The sequence below is a fragment of the Salvelinus namaycush genome, chromosome 35 (assembly GCF_016432855.1).
Source record: "Salvelinus namaycush isolate Seneca chromosome 35, SaNama_1.0, whole genome shotgun sequence".
Lineage (NCBI taxonomy): Eukaryota > Metazoa > Chordata > Actinopteri > Salmoniformes > Salmonidae > Salvelinus > Salvelinus namaycush.
The window spans coordinates 3,455,453-3,473,180 of record NC_052341.1 but is presented as its reverse complement, the minus strand read 5'-3'; the positions used below and the strand labels follow the sequence as shown (position 1 = coordinate 3,473,180).

The window sequence follows — 17,728 nt, the reverse complement described above, 5'->3', positions numbered from 1 at the left end:
AGATAGGTTACCTACTGTTGGAGACTAACAAGACATTCAAATAAAACAATACTGCGTTTACATAGACAACCCTAATTCAGATAATGTTGTATGCTTTAGATGCCAGGATGTCAAACTCATTTTAACCTTTCTTCTAGTAGAATTCACTCTATTGGCGAAGAGAATCCTATTCGGAGACCCATGTGGTCTGACAACAGCTGATAATCAGCTGAGGGGACAGGTTGAACCAAAATGAACGAATGGCGAAAATCAACACCACTGTACATTAGATGATGCATTCTCAGTAGGAGGAGCCTAGTGTGCCGTTATTTGATGCTTACTGCATTCGTTTTAACTAAACACTATGTTCTAAATAGTATGTTGTACCATTAGTACACAGTGTGCAGTTTAAATAAGTAGTAGACAAGCCAGATTTTGGGGACACGACCACATTCAAACAATACCATTGTGAGAAAGTAGGCTAGTATGTAACCTAAAAAGACAAAAACACATGCTAGCCAGAGACAGCTGCATGTCTTAAGATTTCATTTCAATCTCCGTCCTGTCAAAAATGACATTCATAATATGACGTGACATCCTGTGTTGAGGAGCAGATCCATTTTCACCTTCAAACAGCAGAAAGGGAGGCAATCAGTTTCCCTCTCCTTCAACCTCTGTCAGCTATGATACATGCTGCCAAGGGCAACAAAAGGAGATGGAGAGGAAGGGAGAGAGGAGAAGAGGGGGGGGGGGGGGGGAAGAGGAAACAAAGCCACAGAACAAATGGAGGCGCAGCAGCTGGATGTCATTTCTCACAAAAGGCGGCACTTATTAGACATGAAGAGAGAGAGAGAAAAACCGAAACGTAAAAAGGTAGCGGTGTCTGTATGTAATTTGTTTTAGAGCTGTCCTGTCAAGGGTCATCCATTATAAGCAGCTTGAAATTAATGAATGTCTTTTAATGTGTGCACCCACTACCAGGAAACAAACAAGCACATCTAATTACCAAACACTGAATACATAATATTCCAGTCATTATGACAATATTCATTACCCGAAGCTCAGGAGAAAGGAGAGAATAGTCAATAATTTACCCAAATAAATAAATATGCTGCTAGAACAGAAATCACAGTAAATCACAGAAAATAATATCGTAACACGAATAAGTCATATTTTATTCTGTGTGTTTTACTAAATGTATTTGATGTGATTTACCATCTGTAAATCTAAACAAAAAAGAGCCTATTCAGAATCCACTGGGGGTAATGATTAGAGAGAAGGGGGGAAAAAATGCATTATTCACGCTGGCAAACGAAGCTAATGCTTTCCCTCTCGCAGCGAAGCGACCTGAGACAGTGTTTCTCTAATACAATACAATAAAAGCAGAACATTTCTTAATCTGAACAACTTCCAAAGCCACAGTGTACAGTCCAAATGGCACCCTTTTCCCTAGTTAGTGCACTACAGTCCTGTAGGACCCTGGTCAAAAGTAGCGCACTATATAGGGTGACATTTAGGACACACCTCATTTTCCAATAAAGCCCTCTTTGAGCTCAGAACTCAGCTGTGTTCAATCTCTTCTTAATCCCTCTCTCCCTGTTATCAACACACTGTCAATATCACACATCCAGCCCCTCTCTCTCTCGCTCTCTCTCTCGCTGCATCTCTTAATGTGTCTCAATAGTGAACAAAATGGGCAAGAAATCAAACGCCCCATTACATCTCTTCCACGTACAAACGCACGCTCGCGCGCACACACATACACGCTCGCGCGCACACACACACACACACACACACACACACGCACACACACACGCACGCACACACGCACCACTCCTCCAAAGAGAAAAAGAGTGTACTAATAAAATAGCTATGACAAACTGTCCAAATCTGGCACCTAAACACGATGCCGTCTCTAGGCAGCAGTTGCTTTCAGAAGTACACCAGAACATCCTGATTATATTATTGAAAACATACTCTTATGCAAGTACATTGAACAAAAATATAAACGCAACATGGTCCCATGTTTCATGAGTTGAAATAAAAGATCCCAGAAATTTTACATACGCACAAAAAGCTTATTTCTCTCAAATTTTGTGCATACATTTGTTTACATTCCTGTTAGTGAGCATTTGTTTCTCTTTTGCCAAGATAATCCATCCACCTGACAGGTGTGGCATATCAAGAAGTTGATTAAACAGCATGATCATTACACAGGTGCACCTTGTGCTGGGAACAATAAAAGACCACTCTAAAACGTGTAGTTTTGTCACACAGCACAATGTCACAGATGTCTCAAGTTTTGAGGGAGTGTGCAATTGTCATGCTGACTTCAGGAATATCCACCAGAGCTGTTGCCAGATAATTGAATGTTAATTTCTCTACCATAAGCCACCTCCAACTTCATTTTAGGGAATTTGGCAGTTTGTCTAACTGGCCTCACAACCGAAGACCACATGTATGGGGTCATGTGGGCGAGCAGTTTGCTGATGTCAATATTGTGAACAGAGTGCCCCATGGTGGCGTTAGGGTTATGGTAAGGGCAGGCATAAGCTACAGACAACTAACACAATTGCATTTTATCAATGGCAATTTTAATGCACAGAAATACCATGTTGAGATCCTGAGGCCCATTTAGTTTAAGGTATCTGTATTCCCAGTCATGTGAAATCCATAGATTAGGGCCTAATGAATTTATTTCAATTGATTGATTTCCTTATATGAACTGTAATTCAGTAAAATCTTTGAAATTGTTACATGTTGCGTTTATATTTTTTGATCAGTATAAATTGCCTTTGATTTACACATTTCAATGAATTCACAAGCACTTGACTGACACAAATCTATGCCTGAGGAAACATTTTAAAAATCAGGCAAGCATTCTAGAATCAAGCTGGCATTGAGTTTTATGTTCTTAGAACGCATTAAGGGACTTACTGAAATCAATGAGGAACCTTCCAAAGCCTTGTCTTTGGTACTGAGGCATGATCATTATACAGGAGACGTTGTACCTCTGCTGGCAAAGCTTTTCCTGAGGGAAGGGGAAACAAATCACGTATGTCAGAGCTCTGCTGAAGCTGGCTATTTACTGCACCTGTCGCTGTCCTTGTCTAAAGCACACGCGCACACACACACACACAAATGTGAACACACACATGTACATGAACGCGCACAATCCCTTGTGAAGTGTCACTGCATTAATCATGACTAATATAGTAAAGACAGTGTCACTGCATTAATCATGACTAATATAGTAAAGACAGTGTCACTGCATTAATCATGACTAAGATAGTAAAGACAGTGTCACTGCAATAATCATGACTAATATAGTAAAGACAGTGTCACTGCATTAATCATGACTAATATAGTAAAGACAGTGTCACTGCATTAATCATGACTAAGATAGTAAAGACAGTGTCACTAGATTAATCATGACTAATATAGTAAAGACAGTGTCACTGCATTAATCATGACTAATATAGTAAAGACAGTGTCACTAATTCAATCATGACTAATATAGTAAAGACAGTGTCACTGCATTAATCAAACATTTTTCATGCTATTGAATATCCTCACCTTGGAGAAATAACCCACAAGGTGACAGCCTTTGTCGTCGTTCTTTGTTAGTATGTAAAAAAGAAAAGGCTCCACGTCGTAATATAGGGTCTTGTGATCGAGGAACAGCATGGCTAACAGGCAGAGGTTTTGGCAGAAGAGCTTGCTGACATTTCCATCAACCTAAACACAGAACAAGACCAGCATAAGAACATTGTTCAAATTCAAACCAACCAGTTGATTCTTTCCTCCTGTTCCTCAAAACCATTCAGTCACATTTCACACAGATGCAGCACCATGATCACGGGGCAGTATCTCAAATGGAACTCAATTCCCTTTTAAGTGCACTACAATTTGACCAATAAAGGATCTGCTTCAAAGTAGTGCACTACAATTTGACAAATAAAGGATCTGCTTCAAAGTAGTGCACTACAATTTGACAAATAAAGGATCTGCTTCAAAGTAGTGCACTACAATTTGACCAGGCCAATAAAGGATCTGCTTCAAAGTAGTGCACTACAATTTGACCAGGCCAATAAAGGATCTGCTTCAAAGTAGTGCACTAATAAAGGATCTGCTTCAAAGTAGTGCACTATAATTCAGTGCCCTCAAAGTATTTACACCCCTTGACTTTTTCCACATTTTGTTGTGTTACAAGCTGCGATTCAAATGGATCTAATTGTCTTTATACACACACACACACACACACACACACACACACACACACACACACACACACACACACACACACACACACACACACACACACACACACACACACACACACACAACTGTTCAAAAGTTTGGGGTCACTTAGAAATGTCCTTGTTCTTGAAAGAAAAGCACATTTTCTGTGCATTAAAATAACATCAAATTGATCAGCAATACAGTGTAGACATTGTTAATGTTGTAAATGACTATTGCAGCTAGAAACGGCAGATTGTTTATGGAATATCTACATAGGTGTACAGAGGCCCATTATCAGCAACCATCACTCTTGTGTTTCAATGGCACGTTGTGTTAGCTAATCCAAGTGTATCATTTTAAAAGGCTAATTGATCATTAGAAAACCCTTTTGCAATTATGTTAGCACAGCTGAAAACTGTTGTCCTGATTAAAGACTTTAGACTAATTGAGTATCTGGAGCATCAGCATTTGTGGGTTTGATTACAGGCTCAAAATGGCCAGAAACATATATATATATATATTTGGTCAAAAGTATTGCACTATATATAGGGAATATACTGCCATTTGGGACACAACCATTGCTTTACTACTGTGAAGAGTGACCTCTGACCTCGAACACTGAAAGGTCGTCCTTCCTGTAAATCTCATTGGCCGGAGGGTGAAAGCAGCCACACTTCTTGGTGTGTTGCTGTAGGATGTTCTTGCTTCTCATGTACTTCAGACAGAACTCACACAGGTGAAGCGTATGCAATCTGCCAACGACAGACATAACAAGACCATTTGTATTTCAGCTTGCAAATTAAAAGCCTAGAAAACAAAGTAAATCCGAACACTGGTATAATGCTCTCAAAATACAGTATTTCTATAGGACAAGGACAATGTTTTCAAAACTAGGTCTAATAACATTGATTGGTCCTAATTTGGCTGAGTAAAAAAATGAAGCTTACCTTGAGTATTCAGGTGGGTAAGGCGAAGAGTACCAGGTTTGGATACAATACTTCCCAAACTCTATGAAGGCAGGGAATCGTCCAGAGTCAGTGATGGTCATGGTTCCATTTCTCTAAACATGACAAAACAAAAACAAAAATGTCGTACCACAAGCATTCAAACAGTCTGACACTGCCTGACACAGGCAGTATCTTTAACTTCTCTAGGGTAGTGGGCAGCATTCGGAATTTTGGATGAAATGCATGCCCAAATTAAACTGCCTGCTTCTCGGGCTCAGAAGATATGATATGCATATAACTGGTAGATTTGGATAGAAAACACTCTAAAAGTTTCCAAAACTGTTAAAATAGTGCCTGTGAGTATAACATAACTGATTTGGCAGGCGAAAACCTGAGAAAAATCCATTCAGGAAGTTTTTTTGTTGTAGTTTTCTCTTCAATGCCATTACAGTATCCATTGACTTAGGACTCAGATTGCAGTTCCTATGTCTTCCACTAGATGTCAACAGTCTTTAGAAATCGTTTCAGGCTTGTATTCTGAAAAATGAAGAAGTAAGAGCAGTCTGAATGAGTGGACCGTAAAGTGTCACAGAGCTTTTTCATGCGTGAGACCGAGAGAGTGCGTTTCTTGTTTACCTTTTAAATTGACGACGTTATTGTCCGGTTGAAATATTATCGATTATTTAGGCTAAAAACAACCTGAGGATTGAATATAAATATCGTTTGACATGTTTCTATGAACTTTACGGATACAATTAGGAATTTTTTGTCTTCCTGTTTTGACTGCGTTTGAGCCTGTGGATTACTGAAGAAAACGCGCGAACAAAACGGAGGTTTTTGGATATAAAGAGACTTTATCGAACAAAAGGAACATTTATTGAGTAAATGAACGTCTGCTGAGTGCAACCATATGAAGATCATCAAAGGTAAGGGATTCATTTTATCTCTTTTTCTGACTTGTGTAACTGTTCTACTTGGCTGGTTACTGTTTGTAATGATTTGTCTAGTGGGCTATGTTCTCAAATAATCGTAAGGTATGCTTTCGCTGTAAAGCATTTTTTAAATCTGACACCGTGGTTGGATTCACAAGAAGTTAATCTTTAAACCTATGTAAAATATGTTTTGTTTTCTGAATTTTTATATTGAGTATTTCTGTATTTGAATTTGGCGCCCAGCAGTTTCACTGGCTGTTGAAGAGGTGGGACGCTAACGTCTCACGTACCCAAGAGAGGTTAAACAGCAACTTCAACAATGGGATGTGGACCCTTCTTGACACTAAACTACTTTTCAGGTCTGAAAAAAAATTGGGACAAACTTTAATTTAGAATTTGTCATGTTAAACTACAGGCTAGATCTAACTTGTATTGATCGAGGTGATAGGTGTGAGAAGTATGATTGAGAGTTTATTTGAACAGTTTCCTCACCTGCGACGAGATCTCTTGGACCTGTGTGAATATCTCCACGTCTTCCTCTGTGACGTGTTCCCCGGAGACCGCTACGAATCCAGGTTCCTGCTTCACCCTCAGCCCCACTTCACTGCCTGTTACAGCAACCAAACATTACAATCCGTTAGTCACAGTAACCAACCACCATGTTAAAGTCACAGTAACCAAACAGCCTGTTACAGTCACAGTAACCAAACAGCCTGTTACAGTCACAGTAACCAAAGAGCCTGTTACAGTCACAGTAACCAAACAGCCTGTTACAGTCACAGTAACCAAACAGCCTGTTACAGTCACAGTAACCAAAGAGCCTGTTACAGTCACAGTAACCAAACAGCCTGTTACAGTCACAGTAACCAAACAGCCTGTTACAGTCACAGTAACCAAAGAGGCTGTTACAGTCACAGTAACCAAAGAGCCTGTTACAGTCACAGTAACCAAACAGCATGTTACAGCCTGTTACAGTCACAGTAACCAAAGAGCCTGTCACAGTCACAGTAACCAAACAGCATGTTACATTCACATCAGCGGTGTACAATCAAACATGGTGGATAATCAGTTCTTTATACAGCCGATGGGGAGCGGTGTTCTGTAGCGCGTGTCAATTCGCTAGTAAATGCATTTGGTTTTAATGTGCTTGTAATGCATATATCATAATGTATATGTCATAATGTATGTATCATAATGTATGTATCATAATGTATATATCATAATGCATATATCATAATGTATATGTCATAATTTATATATCATAATGTATGTGTCATAATGTATATATCATAATGCATATGTCATAATGTATATGTCATAATGTATGTATCATAATGTATGTATCATAATGTATGTATCATAATGTATGTATCATAATGTATATATCATAATGTATATATCATAATGTATATGTCATAATGTATGTATCATAATGTATGTATCATAATGTATGTATCATCATGTACAGTTGAAGTCGGAAGTTTACATACACCTTAGCCAAATACATTTCAACTCAGTTTTTCACAATTCCTGACATTTAATCCTAGTAAAAACTCCCCGTCTTAGGTCAGTTAGGATTACCACTTTATTTTAAGAATGTGAAATGTCAGAATAATAGTAGAGAATGATTTATTTCAGCTTTTATTTCTTTCATCACATTCCCAGTGGGTCAGAAGTTTACATACACTCAATTAGTATTTGGTAGCATTGCCTTTAAATTGTTTAACTTGGGTCAAACGTTTTGGGTAGCCTTCCACAAGCTTCCTACAATAAGTTGGGTGAATTTTGGTCCATTCCACCTGACAGAGCTGGTGTAACTGAGTAAGGTTTGTAGGCCTCCTTGCTCGCACACGCTTTTTCAGTTCTGCCCACAAATTTTCTACAGGATTGAGGTCAGGGCTTTGTGATGGCCACTCCAATACCTTGACTTTGTTGTCCTTAAGCCATTTTGCCACAACTTTGGAAGTATGCTTGGGGTCATTGTCCATTTGGAAGACCCTTTTGCGACAAAGCTTTAACTTCCTGACTATCTTGAGATGTTGCTTCAATATATCCACATAATTTTCCTGCCTCATGATGCCATCTATTTTGTGAAGTGGCCCAGTCCCTCCTGCAGCAAAGCACCCCCACAACATGATGCTGCCACCCCCGCACTTCACGGTTGGGATGGTGTTCTTCGGCTTGCAAGCCTCCCCCCTTTTCCTCCAAACATAATGATGGTCATTATGGCCAAATAATTAAAGTTTTTGTTTCATCAGAGCAGAGGACATTTCTCAAAAAAGTACGATCTATGTCCCCATGTGCAGTTGCAAACCGTAGGCTTTTTATGGCAGTTTTGGAGCAGTGGCTTCTTTCTTGCAGGTTATGTTGATATAAGACATGTTTTACTGTGGATATAGATACTTTTGTACCTGTTTCCTCCAGTATCGTCACAAGGTCCTTTGCTGTTGCTCTGGGATTGATTTGCAATTTCTGCACCAAAGTACGTGCATCTGTAGGAGACAGAACGCGTCTCCTTCCTGAGCGGTATGATGGCTGCATGGTCCCATGGTGTTTATACTTGCATACTATTGTTTGTACAGATGAACGTGGTACCTACAGGCTTTTGGAAATTGCTCTCAAGGATGAACCAGACTTGTGGAGGTCTACAATTTTTTTTCTGAGGTCTTGGCTGATTTCTTTTGATTTTCCCATGATGTCAAGCAAAGAGGCACTGAGTTTGAAGGTAGGCCTTGAAATACATCCACAGGTACACCTCCAATTTACTCAAATGATTAGCCTATCAGAAGCTTCTAAAGCCATGACATCATTTTCTGGAATTTTCCAAGCTGTTTAAAGGCACAGTCAACTTAGTGTATGTAAACTTCTGACCCACTGGAATTGTGATACAGTGAATTATAAGTGAAATAATCTGTCTGTAAACAATTTGTTGGAAAAATTACTTGTGTCATGCACAAAGTAGATGTCCTAAGCGACTTGCCAAAACTATAGTTTGTTAACAAGAAATTTGTGGAGTGGTTGAAAAACGAGTTTTAATGACTCCAATCTAAGTGTATGTAAACTTCAACTGTATATATCATAATGTATGTATCATAATGTATATATCATAATGTATGTATCATGTATGTATATGTCATAATGTATATATCATAATGTATGTATTATGATGTATGTATCATGTATGTATACTTCATAATGTATATATCATAATGTATGTATCATGTATGTATATATTATAATGTATGTATCATGTATGTATCATGTATGTATATGTCATAATGTATATATCATAATGTATGTATTATGATGTATGTATATATCATGTATGTATATGTCATAATGTATATATCATAATGTATGTATTATGATGTATGTATCATGTATGTATATATTATAATGTATGTATCATGTATGTATCATGTATGTATATATCATAATGTATGTATCATGTATGTATATATTATAATGTATGTATCATAATGTATATCTCATCTCTGGATGTGCGTATGAAAATCCCTAATGTAATGATGCGAAACTAAATCACTAATTACGTAACCGCTTTCATGTGCTTAGTTATCCCACCAAGACTGCGTCCCAAATGGCCCTCTATTCCCTATACAGTGCACTACTTTAGACTACGGCCCATACGACCCATTAGGCTCTGATCTAAAGTAGTGCACTATATAGGGAATATTTGAGTGTTAATTAGGACAAATGACCATGAATTAAAAAGCCAATGCGGTGACAGCAGCAGACTGTGGAGAATACAATGAAACAGCAATTTTGTTGAAAACCTAAGCAAGCAGCTTTAGCATAAATTTAAAAAAAACACTTGAAATTATGTATTATACACCAACAAAACAGAATGTGTTACAATAAGTGGAAATTATACATGAACAAATCAATAATTACAGAGATTAGTTTGAGACTTAAGTATGAGTTTTAAATTATGTAGATGGCTTTCAAATGTAACCACTATTGCTTCTTTTCCAGAGTTGTGGACTCCAGCCACATGACTTGGACTCGAGTCTGACTCTCGAGTCACACATTTTATGACTTGAGATTCGACGGAAAATAAAATAACTTGAGACTTGGAGCCTCAAGACTCGGGCACTCAACTTCGGCCAGGTTTTGTAACGTTATTTTACTTATTTTGTGGATTACGCTCCACGCAGCCAGAGACAGTAGCGGCAGCGTCACCCTTGCAACAAAAAAAACGAAACAGATTGGCTTTTGAAAACGCACAGTCTGCCCTCTGATTGGACCAGCAAACTGTCACTCAACACAGGTCGGATGAGCATGATTGCTGATTTGCTGTCCAGCTATAGGATCGGGTGCAGCGCAAACATCACATTTTAGGGAGAGAGGATTGACATAATAAATAAATATGCAGCTCCCCAAAAAATTGGTGATCAAGAATATTAACTTTTACTTTGCATGCTCACTAGCAATGGGGCATCAAACAACAATTACTAATATATGCCTACTGGTCTTTTGGCATGTAAAAAAATCCTTGAAATGTATAATTTATTTATGAAGTTTGTATTTTTAATTTCTTTTTTTTTTGTGGTGAGGAGGCATCATAGGCGCGTTTCTCCACCTGCGCACTCCAAACTCCCGCCAGCGGAGCGTGCGCGTTGTTCTTTGGTTGAAACGTTTGCTGGTGCTTTTGCACGTTTAAAGGCCATGTGTGGGAAATCTATAGTTTATCTAATACTATAATAATTGCTAGTGTTTCATCATTCCATCACCGTACATTTTATTGTTTCACGTTTAATACCATACATTTTCATTGAACATTTCTTACGCTCTGGGTGGGCGCGATGTTCATTGTTTATTGAGGTAGAAGTTCTGTTCATTTAATTCAACGAATGGTTTTCTCTTGTTCATATTTCCCAGGTTATGTCGGAGCTCCGTGTGTTTTGTGTCCTATTTGTCGGTCATTCTGGTCCTGTGTATTAGAAGCGGCAACGCCTCAGTGGGCACAGGACTACGCTAACAGGCTGACTACACCGCTCCCGCACGCAAAATACATTTAGAAATCTATGTTATTCAATTATTGCACCCGAACTGCTCGTGGGTGCCAACGAGCGTCTGCGTTGCCAAGGGCTAAAATAGAATCAGTTCTATTTCTGACGCAGAAGTCCTGCCTCTCCCATCATCTCATTGGTATATAGAAGCAGGTACCACGTGCCATCTCCTCATTGTTTATACCTACGTGGGTGACTGAAAGACTAACTAGGTCAGTGGTGGTAATGCACCTAATTTATGAAAGTTGCCAATCGCAATATAAAGTCAAGAGAAGAAAAAGCCTGGAAGGAGGAGAGATGATTAGAAACGATTCGGTTGACCATTTTATGTGTGGATTAATTGTCGGAGTAGAGGACCTTGTGCATTTCAGGTAAAATAACAACTCAATGTTTATATCCCAGGACAAACTAGCTAGCAAGTGCAAGCTAACAAGCTAAATTGCCATAAATGTTTAATGCTTTTCGACCTGTCCCCAAATTAATATAATTGGTTCAGAGTTTGTTTTGATATTTTAACCTGCGTGTCGTGATTGTGCTTGGTGTGGGGGGACAAAATTAATTTATGCACGATGGCGCACGCGCGCAGCCAGGTTTGGGTTCCGTGTAAGTGTCCTGCGCGCCACGCTTTGGAGTCAGAATGTTGAATAAGATAAAATGTTTATTCCATGTATGAATGGTGATGAAATATCATTAATAATCATTAAGTCTGATTAAGAAGAATGTAACAATGGATGTGGAAATTGCCTTTTACATTGTAGAACCAGTTTATTGGTTGTGTAATTGCCAATTGGGTAATTGTATTGTCCTGGGAAGGGCCAAGTGCTTACATGTACCTGTTGAGCTCCTGTCAGACGGATTCCTTTTGGTTCCTCAAGGGGAACTAGGCAGTACAGTTTGGCCCTCCACCTGTGTCCGTTCAGTTATGACAGGTTAAACCTGATACAGAGGCTATTTCTTTAGGGCTAATGCCCATGTATATTTGGTCAATCTACTAGTATATTTATATTTGATTTGATTTATTTCACCTTTATTTAACCAGGTAGGCTAGTGGAGAACAAGTTATAATTTACAACTGCGACCTGGACAAGATAAAGCAAAGCAGTGCGTCACAAACAACAACAGAGTTACACATGGAATGAACAAACACAGTCAATAATACTATAGAAAAAGTCTATATACAGTGTGTGCAAATGAGGTAGGATAAGGGAGGTAAGGCAATAAATAGGCCATAGTGGCGAAATAATTACAATACAGCAATTAAACACTGGAGTGATAGATGTGCAGAAGATGAATGTGCAAGTAGAGATACTGGGGAGCAAAGGAGCAAAATAAATAACAGTATGGGGATGAGGTAGTTGGATGGGCTATTTACAGATGGGCTATGTACAGGTGCAGTGATCTGTGAGCTGCTCTGACAGCTGGTGCTTAAAGTTAGTGAGGGAGATATGAGTGTCCAGCTTCAGTGATTTTTGCTGATGCATATGTTCTTTTGCATATGTTGATGATATTGCACTTTCATCATTGTATCAACAAGACCTGTAACTAAATCTACATTGAGCACATCAACCTGCCTTGCCTTCTGCTGTTTTCAGGCCCTTAAAGGGATACTATGGGATTTTCGCAATGAGCATGCTAGTAGCTACCCATAGACTTCCAGTCATTGTGCTAACACTAATTAGCATTGGCTCGCAAAACTACCACTAACTTCCTTCATACAGGACAGAGACAAAAATATAGTATTCCCTTACTTCATCTGACTCTGGGAAAGTAGATAAAGGGCCTCATTGCCAAAATTCAGAAGCATGCCTTTAAGACTGTTACAAGTTGGGCCTCCTGAGTGGCGCAGCGGTTTAAGGTGTCACTACAGACCCAGGTTCGTTCCCAGGCTGTGTCACAACTGGCCGTGATCGGGAGTCCCATAGGGCGGCACACAATTGGCCCAGCGTCATCCGGGTAAGGGGAGGGATTGGCCAAGGGGGCTTTACTTGGCTCATCGCGTTCTAGCGTCTCCTTGTGGCGGGCCGGGCGCCTGCAGGCTGACCCCCGGTCGTCAGTTGAATGATGCTTTGCTCTGACACATTGGTGCGGCTGGCTTCCGGGTTAAGCGGGTGCGTGTTAAGAAGCGCGGTTTGGTGTGTCGTGTTTCGGAGGACCCAAGACTCAACCTTCGCCTCCAGAGCCGTTGGGGTGTTACAGCGAGGAGACAAGATCAAAATGAGGGAGAAAAAGGAAGTAAAATACCCCAAGAAATGAGATAAAAAGACTGTTACAAGGTCCCTATTTAAAAAAACACATCATCAAAATGTGTTGTAGACAAAATAATGAAAAGGGCCGTCTGGTAGCCTCAATACATAGACAAAGATTTGTAGTTGAACCAGTCATTGCATGTATAGATTTTTTTTTTTTTTTTTTTTTTACTTTACTTGAGACTCAACTTGGGAAAAAAACTTGAGACGCGACTCGCTCTTAGAGACTTGACTCCAGACTCGATCCGTTCTACTTTGGACCTGACTTGAGACTCAGACCTTGTGACTTGAATAACAGTGACTTGGTCCCACATCTGTTAACAACCCCTTCAAATCCAATCCATATCCTTTAAAAAAACAAAACAGGATCTTAGCCCTTTAGGTCCGGTTTCCCAGACACAGATTAAGCCCTGGACTAAAAAGCTAAATTGAGAATCTAAAATTGGACGTGCTTCTTAGTCTAGGACTAAGCTAAATCTGTGTCCGGGAAACCGGACCTATGACACCAAATGATGGAAAGATAGATCAATAGTTGATAAATAGTAGATCAATAGTAGATCAATAGTCGTAATTATCATGTCAAGTGTGAATCATCAATGGTAGGTGAATGTCAATCACTAGGGTGTATGTGTCAGTCTAACAACTGTTGGAGGTGTAGGGTGAATGGTGACAGTGCCACTGGTGGTAGTGGTGTGTGGAACTGGGGGGGGGGGGGTGCTAATAATGAAACCACACTACACTACAGTTACTACTAGGTGCCGATCACCGTGGGCGAAGGCAGTGCACGGCAGAGGGTCAAGGACAGGAGGACAGAGGAAGCAGTATGAGGGTTTATGTCCAGGACAGGAGGACAGAGGAAGCAGTATGAGGGTTTAGGGTTTATGTCCAGGACAGGAGGACAGAGGAAGCAGTATGAGGGTTTAGGTCAAGGACAGGAGGACAGAGGAAGCAGTATGAGGGTTTAGGTCAAGGACAGGAGGACAGAGGAAGCAGTATGAGGGTTTAGGGTTTATGTCCAGGACAGGAGGACAGAGGAAGCAGTATGAGGGTTTAGGTCAAGGACAGGAGGACAGAGGAAGCAGTATGAGGGTTTAGGTCAAGGACAGGAGGACAGAGGAAGCAGTATGAGGGTTTAGGTCAAGGACAGGAGGACAGAGGAAGCAGTATGAGGGTTTAGGTCAAGGACAGGAGGACAGAGGAAGCCGTATGAGGGTTTTGTGTTTAGGTCATGCACTAATATGATGCACTACTATAACAAAGACGCCGGCGACAGAGAGATGGGACTGAAGCCGCGTTGCTAGACTATAATTCAGCCATTAAAGTTAAAAAAAACGCAATTAAACAGGGTAAACAAATTGAAATTAATGAATTAAAAGTAGGTGGTAAAAAGAAAAGATTAGTAGTAGAAACTTGTTAAAATGTTATTTAATAAAAGTGAGGTAAAGCCACAATGTGCTTGTTCACTCTTTAAAAGAAAACATTAGCTAGCTCATACAATAGTATACATTTGTATAAATAGCCAGGCAATTAGTGACAAGCCTTGGGGGGTTAAAAAAAAGAAGAGATAGCAGTAGGTAGTTTCGGTCGGAGCGTTCAAGCCTTTTCTTACCATGGTGGTGCTCTGTCTTAATTCTTCCTTCGTCTGTCATGTCTCCCTTTCCTGGTGTTTCCTGGGTTCCCTTCTGAGGGGTCATTTCCTGGATTCCCTTCTGAGGGGTCATTCTACATCTTAGCCTGCCTAGCATTCTGTGCTTTCTAAAAAAGGGGTTACGTCTGAAATGACTGACCAACTTAAAGGGGCGCCCCCTTGGCCGGCCGTGCCCAGGATGGGAAGAGGCGTTAGGAGATGAATGGGACAACAACAGCAACCGATTCTTTATTCTCTCTTTCCTTCCAAGGTGCTGCTGGGAAGGATGGGGAATGAGAGGACACGTTTTGGATGCCTTATGGTGCCTGCGCTTAGCTGGTGCGTAGCAAGGCAGTCCCTTTTTCCGAGACTGTCCCTGAGTGGCATAGATATGGGAGAGTCCGTCAAAGAGTCCCTTGAGCTGGTTGTGATCAGACAAAATAGTAAGGGAGGGGACGCTAGACTGGCTGGAAGAACTCGGGGGGGAGTTAGCAGAGGTGGAGAATACCTGGGAGGTGGTGGAGCCCTGTCCAGCCAACGTGGGTGGGGGAGAGAGGGGGAGTGTACAGGGAGATAGGGTGGTGGTGGTTAGCTTTGCAGCCATGCCAACAACAACTGACGGAGATTGACTTAGTTTCCATAGTTCTGGCGGAGGGACAGGCTTTTTCCTAGCAGGACAACAAGACTGTGATCCTTTCGAGGCTGAGGGGTCTAAGATCTCGCCGGCTCGCGACGACCTACGACCGACAGGTGAGGGTGTAAAGAATTTGGAAAGCCCATCGATAAGCCCTTTGGTTTTCTTGTTAACGGTGAGTATAGCTGCTGGGGTGGAGGAGGAGGACGAGGTGGGCGTGAGGGGGGGAGTGGTGGAGAGGGTGGAGGAGGAGGTGGTGAATTGGGGAGGGGGAGTGACAGCGTCACCTGCCCAACAGGGGTCAGCTGTAGCAACAGCCAATCTGTCTGTGGCGTTCTTCACAGATGCTGCATGACCAGATGAAGGTGTGGAACAGACGGTAAGCTTTTGACCCCTACCAGGTGACCCCCTTCCTCCCCGGGCTAGCATGGAGCCATCACCACTGCTTACAGACCTAGACAACAAAACAACATAGAGTTAGGATACTAAATTATTTTTTAAGAGTCATAAATAAAAGCTATACGGTGAAACAAAGCTAAACTTTATGAGAATGTAAGTACTAACAACTTAGTCATAACTCAATAACAAAATATTACGATAAAAAGCTGGTTGATTTCCTTGAGCCAATAAGGTGGTTTACAGACACTCTGAGCAATCATTTATTGGTACAACAAAGTAAGAACAATATCTCCTCTAACATACCATAGTGATAAACTTACATTCTTTGTTTGAGCTTATTTCTGGGCCTCCCGATTGGCTTTGCATATCGACGTTTGATCTGATCGGCTTTCATATGCAGAAATGTCTTTCCATTTTCCTTGGGCCTGCAGACCTGACAAACCCAGGTACCTGGACACACACACAGACACACAGACACACAGACACAGACACACACACACACACACACACACACACACACACACACACACACACACACACACACACACACACACACACACACACACACACACACACACACACACACAGGGAGAGACAGAGCCAGAGACAAAATCCGTTATGAGGCTTCATCAATTCACAGGACACATTCATTTGAAACATTTCCTTTTAATGCAGACAGAGGGGGAGAGAGAGAGGAACACTCCTACTCACTTCTTACAACGAATGGAGAGAGAGAGAGGAAGAGAAACTCCTACCCACTTCTTACAACGAACAGAGTGAGAGAAACACTCCTACTCACTTCTTACAATGAACGGAGAAAGAGGGGGAGAGAGAAACACTCCTACTCACTTCTTACAACGAACGGAGAAAGAGAGAGGGAGAGAGAAACACTGCTACTCACTTCTTACAACGAACGGAGAAAGAGGGGGAGAGAAACACTCCTACTCACTTCTTACAATGAACGGAGAAAGAGGGGGAGAGAGAAACACTCCTACTCACTTCTTACAACGAACGGAGAAAGAGAGAGGGAGAGAGAAACACTCCTACTCACTTCTTACAACGAACGGAGTAAGAGAGGGAGAGAGAAACACTCCTCACAACGAACTACAATCAATTAAATCAACACAAGGCAGGGAAATCCATAAGGAAGAAACCTCCACCCAAACAGACTGCGTCCCAACTGGCAACTCCCTCTATAGTGCAACACTTTGACCGGTGGAGAGAATAGGCTAGCATTTGGGACACTGCCCATGTCAGCATGTTTTTGAGCAAAGCGATTCGACTGTGTGAATATTAGTCTGTCTGCCAAGCGTCCTACACTTCAGTACATGTTCAATCATTACAAGCATAGCTGTAGGCCCTGTACTGTAATCTACAGATAATACATCACCGCTGGGACTGGGGAATCATTTGATATGTATGCTAACTCCTAATAAGCCATGTCTGCTTCACTACAATGAGACAAAGAAAGAGACAAAGATAGAGAGAGAGAGAGCGAGGTCATGATCAGATGAGTTCCTGCATTTTTCAGCATGTTCTTAAAAAATATATAGATTTATAGTTAAATAAACTTGCATTTTTTGTCAGGAACATATACGGGATACTACCCTCCACAACATAACCTTCACTCCAAATCAAAACTCAAAACCTACAACCTGATTTTGGACGGAATTACGGAATTACCTGAAATGC

General features: G+C 40.8%; 1 protein-coding gene across 1 annotated transcript in view; it reads right to left on the bottom strand.

Moving 5' to 3' along the window:
* The window catches only part of LOC120029452 (histone acetyltransferase KAT6B-like), an 83,945-nt gene that overhangs the window by 26,188 nt on the left and 40,029 nt on the right, over positions 1 to 17,728 (bottom strand). Inside the window, exons 6-12 of the mRNA XM_038974659.1 lie at positions 16,357 to 16,486; positions 14,986 to 16,091; positions 6,593 to 6,708; positions 5,169 to 5,281; positions 4,832 to 4,973; positions 3,556 to 3,717; positions 2,917 to 3,010 (exon numbers count right to left, since the gene is read on the bottom strand). Of these exons, the coding sequence (XP_038830587.1) occupies positions 2,917 to 3,010; positions 3,556 to 3,717; positions 4,832 to 4,973; positions 5,169 to 5,281; positions 6,593 to 6,708; positions 14,986 to 16,091; positions 16,357 to 16,486 (1,863 nt within the window). The remainder of the gene's footprint in view (positions 1 to 2,916; positions 3,011 to 3,555; positions 3,718 to 4,831; positions 4,974 to 5,168; positions 5,282 to 6,592; positions 6,709 to 14,985; positions 16,092 to 16,356; positions 16,487 to 17,728) is intronic.